This window comes from Cibotium barometz, chromosome 11 (assembly GCF_041138505.1).
Source record: "Cibotium barometz isolate CiBa-2024 chromosome 11, ASM4113850v1, whole genome shotgun sequence".
NCBI lineage: Eukaryota > Viridiplantae > Streptophyta > Polypodiopsida > Cyatheales > Cibotiaceae > Cibotium > Cibotium barometz.
This window is the reverse complement of record NC_141056.1, coordinates 48,183,550-48,203,975: the sequence shown is the minus strand read 5'-3', so window position 1 is coordinate 48,203,975 and position 20,426 is coordinate 48,183,550. Positions and strand designations below refer to the sequence as shown.

Sequence of the window (20,426 nt, the reverse complement as noted above, 5' to 3'; positions counted from 1 at the left end):
GCGGCTCCTATTTCTAGGGGTTCCATTGTTCCTCCACTCACATCTGTGTTTAGTTTGACTTATTTTCTCCCAAACCTCCTTGTTGGAGGTGGATCCAAAGGAGTCTAGTCTTCTTAACAAGAAAGTACTCTACTGAGTGACAACCCCTATTTTTATGCATTATTTGGCACATTTTTATGATCTGCATCGACAAATTTGTAGCATTTTGGCTATTAAAACATTTATTTAATGAGCTTTGTTGTTTGAGGATGCTTTTTAGTTTAGTTAGTTGCAAAATGAAAGGTCTTTGGACCTTAGGCCAAAAGATGTACTCAATTTTTAATAATATCAAGAAAAGAAAAGAGGGGAGTTCCTTTCTTTGTGTTTCTTGTTCTTGTATCAATGGAAGAAGAGGAAGAGAGTGAGGATGGTGAGGATGATGATATCTCTTGTATGCCTTTGTTCTTGTGAGTGAGTAGGGCTGTTTTTCTTGGTAAAAAGAGCAATTTGCAGGTTTCATGGTGAGGGGCTAAGCCCTAGCATAGACTTTGCTGCCTTGAATCTTAGTTTCATATCTATTCTGAGTAATGGGTGAGAGCTGTTCATTTTGGTTCCGTTGTTGCCAGGACAAGGCTAGCCATGGAATTTGCAAGAACCGGAAGGAAATTTGGTGTGTATGTTGTTCTATTCTTGTGTATTCTTGAGAGAGAGATTGGAGCAAGAAGAGGTGCCTGCAAATTTAGGAGGTAGTGGCGGACAAGAAAGCAAAGACCTGCTTATGGGCTGAATGAAGAGAGAGAGAACTTCTAGCGCAAGATGGCATTCACCAGTGGTGGGTAGAAGAAGAGGTCATGTTGCTAGTGCTGAAAGAGAAGACACTGTAGAAATATGATAGCCAGCAAACAACTGCAACAAGGCAACCGTGGTAGGATAGGCAAAAAGCACGATAGGCAAGAATAGCAGAGCGAAACAGAGGCATAACAGGAATTCCCATAGTTATCAAGCATAACAGGAATAACAGAGCCAAACAGAGGCATAACAGGAATTCAAGCAGCGGCTGCAGTAACTGGAGAAGAAGATGCTTTGGTGATGATGATGAAGGGACACAAGGAGAAGAAGATGACGGAGTCTGCAATACAATGTGCTTGCTCCAACTGCTGATGGCATCCCTGCCTACTACAAACAAGAGGAGAAGACTCGATGAAGAGAGAAATGTAGAAAGCTGCCTCCACCTCTGTCAAATGTTCGGCAGAAGCCTCCTTCAGGAAAGCAACCCCCTAAGTGCAAGCATCAAGATTATGAGGCGGAAGACAACGACGAGGAGGGTGACGATGGTAGTCTCTTCACTGCGCTGTAATCTAACGGATGTGGCTTGTTGCTGGTGGTTGTTGTGAGGCCGATAGTGATCTGGTAATGGTTGGAGTGTTTATTTTAAACCTCTAATTGAGGCCAAAAAAATGGTGTAGAGATGCCTCTATAAGAGGTTGTTTACATGCAGGGAGCTCCAGTGTGAAATTGTATCCTTTTTTTTCCTCAAGGGATTGATCACATGCTTGCATTTTTTGGCAAAGCTGAAACCATGATATCAAAAGAATCCTTTGAAATAAATGTTTTGTTTTTTTTACAAAATAAATCTCCCGCTTTCTTTGAACTTGGGATCCACACATATTCATGTTTCGGATGAAGTGCTTTAACGCCATATCCTTTGTGAGAAAGGGCTTCCATGTTTGATATCTGGGTGGGAATTTTTACCATGGTTCAAATCCGTGGTTTGATTTGCTTCATTAATGGAGGTTTTTATTACTGCTTTGTCAAATTTGTGGACATACTTGTATTGATTTTGGAGAGGTGTTTTGCCTTACTCTTTTTAAAATCAAAGTGAACATTCGTTAGAAGTGTTGGTGTGAAGAAGTTGAAGTTGAGATGTGAAGTGTAGAAGTGTGTGAAGAAGTGTTGGTGTTTTTGGACGGGTACCGATTAAGGTGGTCCAACTTGAAGAGATGAGAAGTGATAGAGTGTTTGAGTGGTTTCTTCATTGAAATGTTCAAGGTGCTAATTCCAAGGCAAAGCTTTCTTTTCCAAGTGTTTGCGAGGATGTTTCACGATTAAGTGGAGGAGGAATGACAGCCCTTATTTTTGTGCACATTTTTTGGTCTACATCGACAAATTTGTAACATTTTGGCTATTAAAAACATTTATTTGATAAGCTTTATTATAAAATTTCAATGTAAATTGACATGGCAAAACTAGAGGGGCCCCATAAATTTTAAAGGCCATGATCAAAAATTATGTGCGCGAGTTCCTCAACTTTTGGAAGGTTTGAGAATGCTTTTTAGTTTCTTACGAGTCTTTATGGCAGTATTAATTGGTCCGTACTAAATTAAGTATACCTACCTCCAAACTCGCATCTCCAGGCTCACGTCGTCTGGAGATTCACATGTCTAGGCTCACGGCTCATGTGTCCATACTCATAGCTCACATGTCATGTCTGTCATGTCTAGACTCACAGCTCACGTGTCCCGACTCACGTCTTTGCACAAGACTACGGACTCATACCAAGAGCTATGCAGGCTCACATCGTCTGGAGATTCACATGTCTAGGCTCACGGCTAATGTGTCCATACTCATAGCTCACGTGTCATGTCTAGACTCAGCTCACGTGTCCCGACTCACGTCTTTGCACAGGACTACGGACTCATACCAAGAGCTGGTTTGGGTTGGTTTTTTATGGTTTTTGTTATTTTTTGAACTTGATGAGATATGATTAATGATTCTAATCTTAGTTAATATTTTTTGATGCAACTAATTAAGTAGTTTTTTATGATTTTTTGATGGTCTAACATGCTCCTAATCTACTGATTCCAACAATGCATGAACAAATTATGAAAAATTATAAAATGCATAAACAAAAATTGACAATCCCACTCTAAATCAATCTAATTGAGCTCAAAGCTCATATTTTCAGAGTGGATTTCACTCTTAATCACAATTATTAAGCTCATTCTTGGATCAAAGCAATAAAATCTAAGTTTCTTAGGCTTAACTAAGATATTGTCCTACCAATAGTTGAAATAGAATGTCATAATGTAAAATAAACTTCAAATTAAAAGCAAACACATCCAATACTCCAAAATCGAATGTTTTTCGAAGTGTAACATCCGAATCAACACCGCGCAATATTGGATGATCCCAATAGCTTGGAATGGAAGGAAAAACCAACCTAAGCCCAAGGCTAATCCCCAGCAGCACACCAAATATGTTCAAGTCAAGAGCATACCATAGCCTTGCAGAATCATGTCGTTGGGCCTTGCCTTTGAGCCGCAATTCTATCTTCTCGTTGTGGGTAGCTTGTCCATCATGTCCTTACTCTAATGTCAAACCCGAATGCTTCTTGCCAAAGGGATGAAGAGAGAGCTCTCTATGCCTTGATGGTGGAGGCACTAAGAGATCCGTCTTCACGGTGGTTCTCTCTCACAAAAGGCGAGAGAAGAAGAAGAAGCTAATGCAAGATAAAAACCTACAATCAAACCTATCTAGCATGCATCCATCAAGCAAGCAAGATTCAATAGCACGTATATAAGAAAGAAAAGGATGGGGGAGGACTAGCCCTTCAAGTCTCCCACCATCGTATTGCAGCAGTACCAGTCACAGCCCCACCGACAGGTGACTTGAGACCAGGCTCATGCCATAGATGATTTTGCAGCCATGTGTCCTTTCTTTCCACATAGGAAACATTTATCTTCTTTAACATACTCCTCAAGTTGCTTGCGGGATAGCTTCTTTTGGTACAATGGGGGTTTATCCTCAAGTTGCTTGCGGGATAGCTTCTTTTGGTACAATGGGGGTTTATCCTCATTCTTGTTCTTCTTTTCTTATGGCTCGTTCCTTGCTTGAGATCCTCCTTTGAACTTCTTCTTTTGGGACGAGTCTCGATTCTCATTATTTGATTTGCCTACCATCCAAGGAATATATATAGCTTCGGCTTGCAAGGCTTTATATTGGGCTTCTTCCAAGGTTTTAGGTCCCACCATATAGACTACTTGTAAAAGCTTTGGTTACAATCCATTGACAAATTTTCGCATTTCCATCAATGGTGGGAGAGGAGTATATGAGGTAAACTTCAATGAGACAACTGAAAAGTTATTAAGATATGGATATGTTGCCACACTTTCTCCCGCCTTTTGCTTTACCTCATCCCATTCCTTCTGTACATCTGCCTCGAAGGTTGCGGGAAGGACTTCTTATATATATACCTAGATGAATCCAGGAACATGCCCAAATTCACCTTTTAGGAACGTGCATGTCATATACTCATGGTAGTCAACCCACAAGACTATATATATATAATACCTAGATGAACCCAAGAACATGCCCAAATTCACCCACTAACGTCATCAGTGCCCAATAGTGGATGCAGAACTCTGTATCAAGATATGCTCTCACACACACACTCCACACACACACACACACACACACGCACACACATAAGAGCATATATTCAAATTTCACACAAAGCCCTTCGTACTAAGTTTCTGTCAAACCTCCAGAGATGCAGAGCAGACTCAGTCATAATGAAGCCTAGCACTAAGGGAAGTAGCAAATAGAAAGAATTAGTACAGCAAATAAGTAGTTGATAGGGCAAATGCACCGCTAAAGATAGGAAGAATAAGCACAATATCAACTGGCCGCAACTCGGACGAAAACTTCACGATGTGAAATCTACCTGTTCGCTAATACGGCTGAATTATATACCTAGATGAATCCAAGAACTTCTTTTTGAACATGGTTTTGAAACCAACCCATGAAGTAGACTCGGTCCCATCTTGAACCACTTTTAGCCACCAATTCATGGCGGCATCTTTTAAGTGCATATGGACCATGCAGAGTTTGCACTTTTCGGAGAAGTCCTCTCCTCCAAAGGCGGTGTCAAACTTTTTGATGAAGGATAGGGCTTTCCAGGTGTCCCGCTTTCCATAAAAGATATCAAACTTTACGCTTTTCTCTCCTAGCGTGTAGTCCAATTTGCCGGTTGAAGGCTCCTTTGTCTTCTTTTCTTTTGCTAGGCCTAAGAAGGCTGCATCTAATAAAGCGGGTTTAGGGGTAACTTCTCTCTATCCTCCATGAGTGATGAATCAGGAGGCTCTAGGTTCTTTTCCAATGGTAACCCCTTTACCTCGAAAATTTTTTTTTGTGATTTCCACACCTTGAGCTTCAGTGACCTGGTCTTTGATAAAATCTTCGAACATTTGAGTTCTTTTGTAGTCTTGTTCCTTCTTGGCTCTCCAAGCTAGGAACTCTTCTTCTTGAAGATACTTTTTGAACTTTTGAAAGTCTCAATATTCAGCTGATGTCATGACTACGCTCTCATAAAAGATAGATTGGCGGCCTTGGATCCCTCCTTGATGCCCTGTGTTGGCTTCGTAGTTGTTCCCTTCTTGAGGCAATTGGTCTCCCTCAACTCTCGACATGGTTCTGTCACCCCAAAAAAAAGATTTCTTCAAGAGAAATCCTTGCTCTCTTGCTCTGATACCATTGTAAACCCAACGGAGCGTGCAGTGATGCAATCATGTGTACAAGAGATAAAGATAGAGAGAGAAAAGGGGGAGAGAGATGGAAATAGAGGTTTCACACAGTACACCACGCTCAGCGGGGAATAGGTCCCGTCCCCCTCTTCAGGAATTTATTTCAAGAACAATTCACGGGCTTTTCCAAGGCAGGACCAATACAACAAATGAATACAATATCAAACAAAAGTGTTGATGTCGAGATCGGGCCGAAGTCGATGTCGAAGCACAAGATAACGGATGCCGAGCTCACCACGAGGATGACCCATAAGAGTCTTACACCGGGCTAGTACCAAAATCCAATGTCTGAATCAAACTGATATTTCTAGATATCCACAAGACTCTTTAAACTCAATCCAGACAAAGGTAATCCCAAGAGGTTCACAAGAAGGCAGTAAATATATGATTCCACACGGCAACCCCTCCTTACAAGTTAAGAAACTAGCAGTATTACACTTTAGAGAGATGCTGACCCTAATTGGCTAGTGCTGACGTCGTCTAGAGGTAGTCGTCTAGAGGCAATAGGAATAGAAGCAGCTGCAAGCCTGCAGGCGACAGCTGAGTGGTGGCTCACGACAGTGGCGCAAGCGCACAAGGAGGTGTAGAGCAAGGCGGCGCAAGCGGGTGCTGCAAACAGAGGCGACTACAGGTGGAGGCGTCGCACAGGGCGGCGTAGGTGTTGCAGGGCAGAAGCGACCCACAGGGTGAGGCAAGCAGGCGGCAGTGCTAGCATTTGCTGGCACTATTGACGGCTACAAGCGGCGCCTCAGTTGACTGGGCAACCGGTAGAGGGCAAAATAGGCGGCGCTTCTTCTCTGGTCGGCGCAGGCGCAGAGTGAAAAGCAGCACAACAAGGGGGCGTTGCTGCTGTACAGAGGTGGCGATGGTACACAGAGGGGTGGAGCAGCGGTAGTTGGCGCTGCAAAACAGCTGCCGCCGACGACAGAGGTGGAGGAGATGGTTGGTTTGATGAAGTAGAGAGGAAAGATTATGTTGATGCCTCTCAACAAGGTTCTCTTACTCTCCTCAAGTAATAGCTCCAAGGATTTTCTCTATGCTCTTCCATAGTGGTCCAAGCCTCTTATATAGTAGATGGGAGGTCCCTGCTTTTATTTTGCCTTGCTTTTTCTTTTACCTCTTGGCTTTTGTTTTATCTTTCTTGCTTTTGCTTTGCCTTTTTGCTTTTGTTTTATTAAATATTGATAATAGTCAAAGTTCTTGATTTGCGATTTTACAATCGTCAAGGCCCTGCTTTTTGGCCCTAGAGCAACTTTTTGAAAAACGGCTTTTAGAATTTTGATCTAGTTCGATGTCCTCTTTCTAACGGTGCCCTCGGCTTTTTGGTCAACAAAGTTTGATTTTTGCTTTTTGACCAAGACTGATGCTTTTTCCAATGCCAGCATTAGAAACCCTGCTTCCATGTGTCCATCATCCTGTCCATGTGTCCGGGCATGAGTTCTAACATGTGAAAAGAGCTTGGAGGACCAAAAAGTTACAAACATAAGCAGCAGTGATCAGTGCGTTACCACACAATTGCAAGGTCTTTTGTGGTTTGAAAAAAAAACTCTAAAAAGATAAGGTTAAAGAAACCTTGGGAGCAAAATAAGGGTGTAAAAGCTCCCTCATAAGAGGTAGTGCACATGATGGGAATTGACATGCATAAAGATAGGGTATTTTTCTTATGTTTTTTATTCAAAGTGGTTGGATTAGCATGGATATGGGCTTTTACTTGCGAGCACTTCACCGATTTGGGCATAGAGATGCTCATTGAATTTTTCATCAACATCAACATCCACATGGAGGCAAATTTCGTTGATGCAGAATGGGCCTTTAAAGGCTTGGCACTTTGCTCTTATTTGTTTATTGGCCATGATTGATCCATAGGGGGGTGTTGGAAGATGGTTCACCCATGGCCATACCCACACTCATTACAGAAAATGTATTTGGTTGATTAGGATGCTTGACATTAGTCATAGGATATTGGTTGTATTGGACACATTTATTGTATTTGGGACATTTGATATATTTGGAGCATTAGGAGTCATTAGATATGTCTAAGGTCATTCTGGGTGAGTAAACATGAGAGAATCTACTAGAGGAACCCGTGGAGATCAAGTGGGCATCTGGAGAAGATTCTCTAGGCTAGAATGTGTGAGGGCAAAAAAGACCAAAGGACCAAATATACAAGAGATCAGAGCAAATCACATAGCATGCAATGGATGCATATATATATATATATATATATATATATGATAAAATCTAGTACAGGAGCTCTATGTGAGACTCCTAAGGAGCAGAGAGAGTTGCTGTCCCGTGATAATGCAGAGGGTGGTGAAGGCCACGATCCAAGGCAAATGGTAGGCTGCCGTCCTAAAGAAGTAAGCAAAGAGGGCCGCCGTCCCGATGTCAAGGTCAAAGGAGCAGAGAGGGCTGCTGTCCCATAAAACACAGATAACAGTGCTAAAGTGAACCTGATGAAAGCATCGATATAAGCCTGATGTAAGGCTGATGTGAGCCTGAAGTAAGCGCTGAAGATAGCCTGAAGTAAGGCTGCTGAAAAAGGCTGAAGCTGCACCCCTGGTGTAGGCGATGAAGCGGGCCGTGATGTAGGCGATGTAAACTGCTGAAGACAGCCCTGGTGTAGGCGGCCAGTCCAACAGCACAAAAACGCTGAAGCTGCACCTGATGTAGGCGTTCAGTCCAGCAATAGAAAACGCAGAGGTTGCACTTGATGTAGGCGGCCTTCACCAGCAGCAGCAACAGTGTGTATCTACCGTGTGCTACAGTGTATATATGTGTCATGTGCACAGTGTGTATCTACCGTGTGCTACACGCACACAAGACTAGCTTCGAGGTTTGGGGAAGCTTGGAGCTAGGCAGGCTGATTGGCGAGCTGAGTTAGGGATAGACTAACGGGCGGGCACACGCCCGCCCGTCCATACTTGGGTGCCTGCCCGTTAGTCTATCCCTAACTCAACTCGCCAATCAGCCTGCCTAGCTCCAAGCTTCCCCAAACCTCGAAGCTAGTCTTGTGTGCGTGTAGCACACACTAGATACACATTGTGCACATGACAATATGTGATTGAAGAAAACGTTGGAGTCTTTTATATGAGTGAAGGGCTACTGGTTGGTCAGGGTGAAGTGGCGGCCAGCAACACAAGACAATAAAAACCAATAAATATCCAAAAGTGCCCTTTTTGGGCTGGATAAAATGGCACATTTCCACACACCCCCTCTCAAGCCAAAAAGGAAACCATGAGAGAAGATGAAAAAAGGGGTTTGAAGAGGATTTGTAGAATTGGTTGAGATTGAGTGGTACTAGAATAAATGCCACAATGCAAGAGGTTTTCACATGTATGAATGCCCATTTTTGGGTTTTCATTCACACATGCGTCCCAAACAAAAAACAAAATGCTATTGTAACACGCGGAAGCTCTGAGAGTCTTCTTTCAGCCCTAAACACCACTTAGGACAAGCTGATGCGAAAACACAGACAGAAGAGAGAGAGAGAGAGAGAGAGAGAGAGAGAGAGCTAGAAATTCAGTATATTCATATGGTACAAAAAGGTACTCTAAATCTACAGCCATGGGCTACCTCCCTGAAAAGGTGTACACACCCAAAATCTTCCTAATACTGGACCCACTCCCTAGTGGAATGAATGAGTCCAACAATGAGCACATGTGCCTATTTATAAGCCTCTTGGACCATTGAAGTGTTGGCCGACTACTGGTCGGCCAGCCGGCTGGGCATCTTTCTCCATAAATCAGCGCCGACCAGACTTCATGCAGCCGACAGCAGTTTCTTGCAGCCGACAGCATCATACGCAGCCGACGAGTCCTTCAATGCCTTCCATGTCCTGCTCCAAATCCAACACTAGCCACTACTGCACCTCATGCTCCAAAACCTAGTTCTAGTCATCTTTTTCTGGCTGCCCCTTTCTGGACTAGGTTTAGGATATGTCCATGGGCAAACTTGCACATGGCATCCCCCTCTGCTAAACTTGATGACGGAATTCCAACCTGTTCTTGGATGACTGTCATCATCCCATTCTTTTCCCTGAGTCCCTCTATCATCCATCCGTCTCTGGCAAACCCGGCCCGGTCTCCAAAAACCACTCTGACTCTGAATAAAATCTATGCATCTGTTCCATCCAGTCCCCAATCCGTTCCTTCCCTGACTCTGAACACTGTCTTGGTCTTCATTCCTGAGAAATGAGTCTGGCACTCACTCCACCCCTTTGAGGATAATCCTCCCTTGGGACCGTTGCCTGAGAACCTATCTGGTTCACAGGACTGCCATCCCCTCTAGCTTTGTGGAACACCACCAAAAAACCTCTTGGGAGCTCTTCCCGATCTTGTGTTCCTTGCCTTGGGCTTCGTACCCGTGCACTTTCCTGTACCTTGGACCTGTACACCATCATATGGGACTGAAACAACGTTTAGCCTTGCTGAGCCTGATGCTCTGATACCAATGTAACACACGAAAGCTCTGAGTGTAACATGCGGAAGCTCTGAGAGTCTTCTTTCAGCCCTAAACACCACTAAGAACATGCTGATGCAAAAACGCAGACAGAAGAGAGAGAGAGAGAGAGAGAGAGAGAGAGAGAGAGAGAGAGAGAGAGCTAGAAATTCAGTATAATCATATGGTACAAAAAGGTACCTAGGTTCTACAGCCATAGGCTGCCTTCATGAAAAGGTGGAAACACCCAAAATCATCCTAATGTTGGACCCACTCCCTAGTGGAGTGAATGACCACAACAATGAGCATACATACCTATTTATAGGCTGGATGTGACAATCAAATCTGGCCGACTGCTGGTCGGCCAGCTTTATGGACATCAATACTTCACTTGCTGCAATCGACTGGATATCACACCTGCATAATCTGGCCGACAGCACTCCATGTCCTCCAATCAGTCAAATCCAAGCAAAAACAACAACACATGCTCCAAATCTATGGTTCTAGTCTCTTTTTCTAGCTGCCCCTTTTTGGACTAGCTTTAGGATATGTCCATGGGTAAACTTGCACATGACATCCCCCTCTCCTAAACTTAATGACGGAATTCCAACCTGTTCTTGGATGACTGCCATCATCCCATTCTTTCCCCTGAGTCCCTCTGTCACCCATCCATCTCTGGCAACGCTTTTCACTGAGAACCCGGCCCGGTCTCCAAAAACCACTCTGACTCTGAATAAAATCTATGCATCTGTTCCATCCAGTCCCCAATCCGTTCCTGCCCTGACTCTGAACCATAGTGACATGGGACGGGGGGAACGGACCCCAGGGACGGGGAACGTGTGGGACGGGGGCGAGACGTCCGCGGGACGGGGACGGCTTCCTGACGGCGATGTGGGGACGCCGGGAACGCATTCCGGGAACGGCGTTCCCTGTCCGTACGGGGACGGTCAAACAGACCGTTGGCGGCAGTTTTTGACCGTTGACGGGGCACCAACGGCTATCTATCCTGGCCGTCTCCTCCAAGGCTCCAAGGCTTCTTCCTTGAGTCTCTCTCTCCCACATGGCTCCCCTCTTCTTCTATATAAGAGACCTCTACCTCCATGCTCTCCTCAAGCCCTCTTCTCAGCAATAGGACTGTACCAAACCATATGTCCTTCCTATAGTCACAGCCTGCGTGTAACCTTGAGAAAACGAGAACCTGTTCACATGAATCCAGAGACATGCTTTCCTCACGAAACCAAAGACCTGTATCTCATAAACCATAGACATGGATCCATAAACCATAAGCCTGTATCCCCGATACCAAAGTCCTATTTCTTCTCGAAAGACCAATGTCCTGTTTCCATTGACAGATAAATCCACAAATGCACCATCAATCACGATGCCAAAAACCTAGAGAGAGAAAGATAGAGGATGTGTCAAGCCATCCCTGAATACACATAAGTCCAAGATGAAGAGCAACGACACATCTCTTCCAAGAACATCATCATGTGCATATGCAGCTTGATCCTCTGTATCCAAATCTCGTAAACAAAGCCTGCTTGCGAAGAGAGAGAGAGAGAAAGAGACCCCTTGGTTGTTAGCCCCTCGCTGCCTCCTTCAGCTCGCCTTCTTCCCAGAGAGAGATAGAGTGAGACCCACGCTGACTGCTTCCATACATGCAGCCACCTTGCGTAGAGAGCCTCCCATCTGACACTCGTCTGGCTGCCCAACTATCTGCTCTGCAGAGAAAACTCTTGCCTGACATCTGCCTAGCTGCTGCCCATCTGGTTGCCTGTTTGGCTACCCTATACTGCCCATTGCTGCCCGGTTGTAATCCATACATAGCAGCGATAAAACAAGCAGCAGCACTCGGCGACGGCGGCAGCGGTACTTGGCGGCGGCGGCGGCGGCGGCGGCAGTACCCTACGGCAGCTCTGCAGCAGCGGTACCCGTCGGCGGCAACGACGGCGGCGGTGCCCGGTGGTACTCAGCGGTGGCGACGACACCCGACTGCAGTGGGCGACGACACCCGACTGCAGTGGGCGGTACATGGTGGCAGCGGCGGCGGTACCCAACGGCTGCAGCTGTACATGGTGGCGGCTACGCGGCGGTTCTGTACCCCGCGGCAGCGCTTGTACCCACCGGCGGCGGCAGCTCCAGTACCCGGAGGCGGCACCTGGTGCCAGCGGCAGCTACACCCCTGTACCCGGCGGCAGCACTTGTACCCGACGGTAGCTCCACATAAACCATCCGGCGCCCTTCACACGGCCCCTGCACAACAGCAACAGCAACAACAACAACACTTCAAATCCCGGCAATGGAACCATGAAACCGGCCTTCAGAAATCTGACGGGCGGTGAAACAAACACTCGCACACAAAACACTTCTTCACTCATGAGAACCTGGAAAAGGGAAACAAACAAGGGGAGCTAGAATGGTACCCGGTGGCCGCGGCGGCACCCGTCGGCAGCAGTACCCGGCAGTAGCAGCAGTACTCAACGGTGGCGACGGCACCCGACTGCAACGGCGGTACATGGTGGCAGCGGCAACGGTACCCAACGGCAGCAGCTGTACATGGTGGCGGCTGCGCGGCGGTTCTGTACCCAGCGGTGGCGCTTGTACCCGACTGCAGCTCCAGTACTCGGAGGCGGCACCTGGTGGTAGCGGCGGCTGTACATGGCGGCAGCTACACCCCTGTACCCGGCGGTCATAAACCATCCGGCGCCCTTCACACGGCCCCTGCGCAACAGCACCATCCTGAAGGTCCATACGGCGATCTCTCACGGCTTCACCACCACCCTTGCCCCTTCAAATCTCCGCCACCTTCCCTTATATAAAGAAAGGATGCATTTTTCTCAAAAACGCCAAAAGCAAAGTATTAAAAACACATGCTTTTCAAATAATATTTTTTTTTAATCATCAAAGGTTTTAAAAACCTTATAACTTTTAAAGTTCCTTTTTGTCCCCTTTCACACTTGGGCTGGCCTCCAACATGGGTTTCCTTTTCACATCTAACTGATGCATGTCCACACTGTGTGCGTCCTGTGGCCCTGCCCGTGCCCACCTGCTCGTTGTCCAGAGGGAAAAACACAGGGTCGTAACAGGTTGTCACCTCTGAAGTGGTGATTGTCAACTTATTGTTTGTGCTTTCCTCGATATTCGTGCAAGATTGTAACAACCATTAAGGGTGCAAGGGTTTGTCCTCCCATGGATCTTAGAGGGAACCCACATGCTATCTTATTAACCACACATGAACCACTCCTCTGCAACACCACTCAAAATATGCTCTGTATGTGGAACTTGCCCTTCCTTCTTCAGTTTCACACTCAACTGTCGTAAGAGGTTGTACAAATGCTCTTGTTGCGGGTGCTTACGGTCTCCTACTACAAAAGAGTGCACTTCCAACTCATGCTCAATCCAGCTCTGGCCAGGCTTTTTCCATGCACCTTCTCTGTGCCTAAAAATATCCACCTCGCTTGCATAGTCCCAGAGCCCAGCATCAGTGAAAATGTTTGACATCATAACATATGCAGCAGCCTTGTTGGGCTGTAGATGCACAGCACGATCAAACACTCGTTTTCCCAAATCCAAATTACCATGCTTTCGACATGCACCAAGCAAACACAACCACATGGCCAAATCAGGCTGCACTGGCATTCTTGACAACATGTCTTCTGCCCTCCCAAGATCTCCTACACGTCCAAGTAAGTCTACTATTGTGACAAAATGCTCAACCTTTGGAGTTAATGCATAGTCTACGCTCATGGATTCAAAGAACTCAACCCCTTTTTTCACAAGGCCAGCATGACTGCAGGCAGAAAGAAGTGACAAAAACGTCACTCCATTGGGCTGGATGGCCGCCCGCTTCATCCCCTCATAACTTTGAAAGCTTGCTGCAAAATTTCCTTCTCTGGCATAGCCAGTAATCAATGCACTCCATGACACCACATCAGGCTCTGGCAGTAAATCAAAGACCGCCCAAGCATCCACCATGCTTGCACAACTCCCATATGCATGAATGAAAGCAGTTGTTAGAAGAAGACTTGGCTCATACCTAGTAGACAGAACATCAAAATGAATCTGCCTACAAATCTCCAAAGTTCCAGTTTCACTGCACGCTTGCACCACACATACGAGAGTAGCGTCATCTAGAATCACACCTCCCTCCTGCATTTGTCGGTACAGCTGTAGAGCCTTCTGTACCTGTCCCTGCTCACCATATGCTGAGAGCATTGCAGTCCATGAAACAACATCACGGTGACCTAACACACCAAACACGTCCTCTGCATCCAGAATGCTTCCACACTTGCCATACATACTCACAAGAGTACTACCAACAAAGACATCTGAATCGAAGCCCCTCCTTTGAGCATCAGCATGCAACGCCTGGCCAATTTCCAGAGACATCACTTTGGTTGATTGTCCTTCAACAACAACAGCTTCTTCTTTGACTGCGAGCACACAGCATGCTTGAAGAGCGATCACAGATGTTCGTTCATCGGGGCTCACGCCTTCCCCCTGCATTACTCTGTACAAATGCAACGCCGTATCTCCTTCATCTTGCTCCACATAAGCTGATAGCATTGCATTCCATGCCACAATGTCGCGCTGGGACAACCCACCAAATACTCTCTCTGCTTCAAGAATGCTCCCACATTTGCCATACATATTTACAAGGGTGCTACCAACACACATGTCTAAATGTAAGCCCTTCCTCCTTGCATCAACGTGTAATGCCCGGCCAATCTCCAAAGACAGCAATTTGGTTTTTCGCCCTGCCACCACAAGAAAATCTTCCTTCTCAGCAAGCATACAACATGCTTGAAAAGCGATCGCAAAGGTCCACTCATTTGGGCTAACATGAGTTTCTTGCATTTTTCTGTAGAGCTGTATTGCTTTTTCTGCCTCACCTTGTTCAATATATGCCGATAGCATTGCAGTCCACGAAATCACAGTGCATTCAGACATTCCCAAGAAAACATTCTCTGCTCTGACAATGCTCCCGCACTTGCCAAACATGTTCACAAGGGTGTTGCCAACAAAGACATTAGACTCGAGGCCCTTACGCTGTACGTCAGCATACAAAAGCTTGCCAGTTTCTAATGATTTCAATTTGGTCAACTGTCCATCTACAATGACAGCTTCTTCCTTCTCTCCGAGCATGCAACATGCTTGGAGGAGATTCACATATGTCCTTTCATTTGGATCTGTGCCTTCCTCCTTCAACTGTTCATAAAGACATAAAACCTTCTCTCCTTCACCTTGCTCAGCGTACGCTGAGAGCATGGCATTCCATGACACAACATTGCGCTTGGACAAGCCATGAAACATTTTCTCTGCTTCCAATATATTCCCGCACTTGCCGTACATACTCACAAGCGTGCTACCAATGAAGACATGTGAATCCAAGCCCTTGGTCGAAACATCAGTATGTAATGCCTTGCCCTCTTCCAGGTCTGGTATGCTGCCACAAGCTTTAAGAAGGCTTACAAAGGTGTATTCATTCGGCTCTACACCTTCCTCTTGCATGTACTTATATGTTTCCAGTGCTTGCCGACCTTCCCCACATTCAGTGAATGCAGAAATGATAGCTGTCCACGAAAAAACTGTACGATAAGGCAGCAGGTAAAATACATGGAGGGAATCTTCAAGGCCACCACACTTTGCCAAAATGCTCACTATGTAATCACCGAGACAGCTGGAAAATAGTAATCCATGCCTGGCCAGATAGCCATGGACTTGCTTAGCTTGAGTCAGGGCCTTCTGCTTATTGCAAGCTTTCAAAAGAGACCAGTAGAGGTTCTCAGGGGGGACAAAGCCATGTTGGTCCATAAGAGAGAGAACATCCAAGGCCTTGTTCAGGTCTCCTTCTTTGCACAAACATTGGATTTGAAACCCTAATCTGGACAGTGAAAAAACCTGACCTTGAGGATCAAACCCTAATCTGGAGAGTGAAGGACCCTTCCCTTGGTGATCGGACCCTAATCTAAGATCTCCTCCCTGTGGTTTAGGAAGAGTAGGGAACTGATTAGGGTTGTTAGTGACGTCTGTGTACAGAGGGCTTACCTTAGTGTATGGCCGTTCTGATGTGTTTGGGAAGCGAGAGTCCAATCTGTTAGCTGAGGCCGATGAAGAATACCGGTTCCAGCTTGAAAGTGTGAGGCAGGATTTCAAGTCCCTCATAGAGAGCCTGTCTGCAGCATTCAAACTGCCAGCATTGCCAATTCAACTGTCAAACAAGGTTTCACACAGCAGCCTGAGGGTGCCCGCGCGGAGCCGCGCCTTCGAACGAGGGTGGCTGAAACGGCCCGCTACACAGAGTGAAGGCGGCCGGGGTGGGTTCTTCTTTACTGGCCTCTTGTGGAAAGGACTTTAGGCAAATGGAGTTAGGCCCTTTACAGACAGCCTAAGGGTGTCACAATACAGCCCAACATGTGGGCAGCCAAAAAGTGCCTTGTGCACTCTTGAATGGGCGTACCCCATTACTCACCAACTGCCCAAGCTGTGTTATTAAAAAAGTGACTCACCAACTGCCCAAGCTGTGTTATTAAAAAAGTGACTGCCCATGCATGGGCACCCCCTTTACACACCGCCCTTCCTCAACGTCCGCATTTCAACTTTAGCATGTTAACCTACGTATACATACAACATGTAAAGAGCCTAAGTCATTGCATGCCTACTCCCAATCTGGTGCTCAACACATACGACACAAGTGCAAGTGCAAGTGCAAGTGCTCCTACTGTCTTACTATACTATGGAAGAATGAGTTGGTAATCAACACCCGTAACTTCAAGATGCTCCCAAACTTCATCAATACCCTGCAAAAGCAATTTCCATCTATACAAATAGAGAGTTGGGGACTTGAACCCCATCACCACAGTGACTGTGGCTACACCCTACTCTCTTCGAGAGGAGGGGAGGGGATGAACTAGATTTATCTTACCCCCTCCCCTCCTCCCATCTACAAAAAAGAATGAGAATCAGTAGGCATATGAAATTTAAAAACCAAATAAACATCCTAATTAAATAATCCGAAAGATATTTGGGAGATATTTAATAAAGCTAACAAAATATGATGTCTTAAAGAAAACCAAAATACCAACATTGTGTCCAAAGTCATAACATCCAAGCACTGTTTCATCCCTACTCGCTATTGTCACTCTCATGAGCGGAGTCATGAGAGTGATCACTCTCATGAGCGGAGTCATGAGAGTGATCACCAAATACAATTCTCACATTTGTCCTCTCTCTCTCTTTATACATAACTCTAGCAAGATTGTCTCTCCTTGCAGCGCCCCCAACCTGGGATGAATCAGGCGGTGCTATGATGATTGTACCCTCTGCACAACCGCTAAGGTCTCGGTCTACACCAAAGATATAACCTCAGCAAGACCCACTTGCAGCCCATTCTGAATGGATCCAAAGCCAATGCATCATTGTTTTCTCTCTCCACCTCCGCTTGTGCCTCTCGAACCCAACCCTCATCAAATGAATCTCCATGCACAATGCACATGTTATGAAGGGCCAAACAAGTGCTAACCATCTTCGGCACATATTCTACAAATAGCATGTCACATCTCTTCAATAAAATACGAAAGCGAGCTTTCAGCATTCCAAAAGCCCGCTCCACAGGCATCCGTGAACTAGATTGAATATAGTTCCAAAAGTACCGCTCAGGGATAATCCATCCTTACTTCCTTTAAATGGAGGAAGCATCCAAAACCTTGCAGGGTAAGCACAATAACCAAGTAAACAATAATTGCCTAAGTTGTTTGATTCACACCTCTGACCTAGATCACTTCTTTGGAATACATTCCAATCATGCATAGAACCTGCCCGACCATGTCATAATCCCAAACCAAGCAGAAGCAACTGTCATCTGCAAAATTATAGAATGAAACCCCTTCTGATTAAAGTAGTCCTCATGGTGGACATGAGGGGCAATAATTGGAACATGGCTACCATCCACTGCCACCAATAACAAACGCATGTATTGCCTGAAATCCTTCAGCCATGATACGCATTCTATAAGAAGAAGGCCATTTAATGTACAGGTCATGAAGACCTGATGTGGAGATTGCATCACAGAACTCTAGAATGATCTTCTGGTATGAAGACATGGAAACCCCATACAAATCTACTATTACTTGTAAGTTCAATCCTGTAGCTAGACGGTGCAAAGCCATACATACACGCTTCTCCACACTAATTACCTTTCGATAGTTAGTGTTAGACCATTGCAAGCGAGGAGCAAGCTGTGCAGTCAAGAAGTGAAATGTTTTCTTGCTTAGGCGGAGCCTACTCTTGAACATTCTGTCTGAGTAGCTTCCAAGCAAACCACGCTCCATAAAAGTTTGGGGTCTAGGATAAGCCCAACATGACCGTCGCTCATGTCTCCTTCTAGCAATCCGAGCCTGCCGTGCAAGCCAAACTCGAGCCATGCACTGACTTAGTATGGATACATGTTGCATGCATAAATTGTCCTCATCATAATATGCATCCATCATCTCAATCATTGAATCAAAGAAATGATGATTGAGATGATACAAAGTACGAGAATTAACTCGTCTTCCATCCCTTGCAATACATGGAAGAATGGCTAAATTCCTATGATTACATAACATTAGTGTGTTTACATGTTAAAACTTGAAATTAGCTAAAAACTTGATGGCGAATTCAATTACAGTAAACATGTTAAAACACCATAATTTGCAGAGATAACAAAGTGAAATCACTCCTTTTTTAAACTTTTCACTACATCCAAAAGGCCAGTCAACAGCTGAAGTAAGCTGGCCAAGCATTTGCAACTTTTGGGCTTCTGCTGCCTTGCGATCCACAAGAGAGTCTTTGTGCTGATTTGCCATGACTTTGGCCGTGCTAGCCATGTCAAGAAGGGAATCCTCAATCTTCTGATCTTTTCGTGGTCATAGATTGGGGACATTGCTCTGGGGTGCTTCTATTTTCATAGAGAATTGTGTACCCTCTCCTTCGTGTACTTCCCCAATTGGGTTTCGATGTTACCACCCACAGTTGAAGCATGGGTGAAGATAACCACGATTGCCCGATTGTGCATGTACTCATCAATAATATCAAACCATTGATATGTTACCTTACGATCATTTCCAGAGATCGAATTATGGGCCTTGTCCTTCTTGTAGTCTGCATACACACAACCCCCTTTCTTTCTGCAACCTTCAGAGTCTTTATCACACTCTGGGAATAGCCCTGCAAGTTGAGTGGCAACTTTAGACCATAGGTCAACCCCTTGCTTGTGAGTTTTTCCAAACTCATCGTGCATTGAGCCCCGAATGTGAATGAGCTGAACAACCCATGCATCCTTCCAAACCTCCCTTTTCCGTGTTTGTTCATCTACATTGGTCTTTGGTGTAGAGGCCTTTCTACCTCTCTTGGTCACAGGGGCTTTGTTGGAAACTTCAACCTCTTGCACCTCTGCATCATTTGATTGTTGGACTCTACGTTTTACTTGATGTTTTTGTGGAGCAGAAACCCCATCCACATCACTTCTCCCTTCTGGAGTCAAAGATGAGATGTCCCCGTCTCTGCTGTGAGGGTTGCAGACTTTGATGCAGAGACTGGTAAACTGATTGGGTTGGGCCGTTGGTATGGTGTAAACGTAAACAGTGAACCATCGAAAGCGAGCAAAGGAAAGTAGGATGCCTGAGAATATTGGGAGTATGAGGGCCCATTGGGGGATTACTAGAACGTCAAAATAAACGGGTTAATTCAATTGCAAATACAGCATGTTGCAGAAAATAGATCACCTATGGAGATAGATGAATACAGAACATGCAAAAACAACAGCATGTTTTCTGTAACATGTGTAGTTTTTAGAGATGATGTAGAAAATGTAGAGATGTTGCAAAAAATACAGAGAGATACAGAAAAAACAAAGATGTTACACACCAAATTCCAGCTGCTGATGGCACGTGGTGTGCTGGGCCAATGAGTTCAAGAGCATGCAAAAACAAAAGCATGTTTTCTGTAACATGTGTAGTTTCTAGAGAAAACACAGAACCTATGGAGAACATTTAAAAATAGACAAATACAGAGCATGCACAGAGCGTTGATAAAATCGTTGCAAACGAACACAAAAAATACAGACGAATACAGCAAAAACAACAGCATGCTTTCTATAACATCTGTATTTTCTAGAGATGTTGCAGAAAATATAGAGATGTTTTAGAAAATAGAGAGAGCAAGAAAACAACATGCTGAAAATACAGTATCTTGCATAAAACATAGAACCTATGGAGAACATGCAAAAACAAATGAATACATAGCATGCAAAAATAGACGAATACAGAGCATGCACAAAGCGTTGATAAAATCGCTACAGATGAACACAAAAAATACAGACGAATATAGAACATGCAAAAACAACAGCATGTTTTCTATAACATCTGTATTTTCTAGAGATGTTGT

At 45.1% G+C, this 20,426-nt stretch overlaps 2 protein-coding genes across 2 annotated transcripts; both read right to left on the bottom strand.

The window, feature by feature from the left end:
• Positions 1–11,027: 11,027 nt before the first annotated feature.
• LOC147634263 (uncharacterized) lies at positions 11,028–12,889 on the bottom strand. The gene is made up of 2 exons (XM_086805388.1): positions 12,425–12,889; positions 11,028–12,254 (listed from the first exon to the last, which is right to left on the bottom strand). The coding sequence occupies exons 1-2, from the start codon at positions 12,750–12,752 to the stop codon at positions 12,244–12,246; spliced, it is 339 nt and encodes a 112-aa protein (XP_086661514.1). The 5' UTR covers positions 12,753–12,889; the 3' UTR covers positions 11,028–12,243.
• Positions 12,890–12,939: 50 nt separating this feature from the next.
• Positions 12,940–16,304, bottom strand: LOC147634262 (putative pentatricopeptide repeat-containing protein At3g01580). Its single transcript, XM_086805387.1, has one exon. It carries the CDS (start codon positions 16,164–16,166, stop codon positions 13,224–13,226), a length of 2,943 nt encoding a protein of 980 aa, XP_086661513.1. The 5' UTR covers positions 16,167–16,304; the 3' UTR covers positions 12,940–13,223.
• Between the last annotated feature and the right edge of the window lie 4,122 nt (positions 16,305–20,426).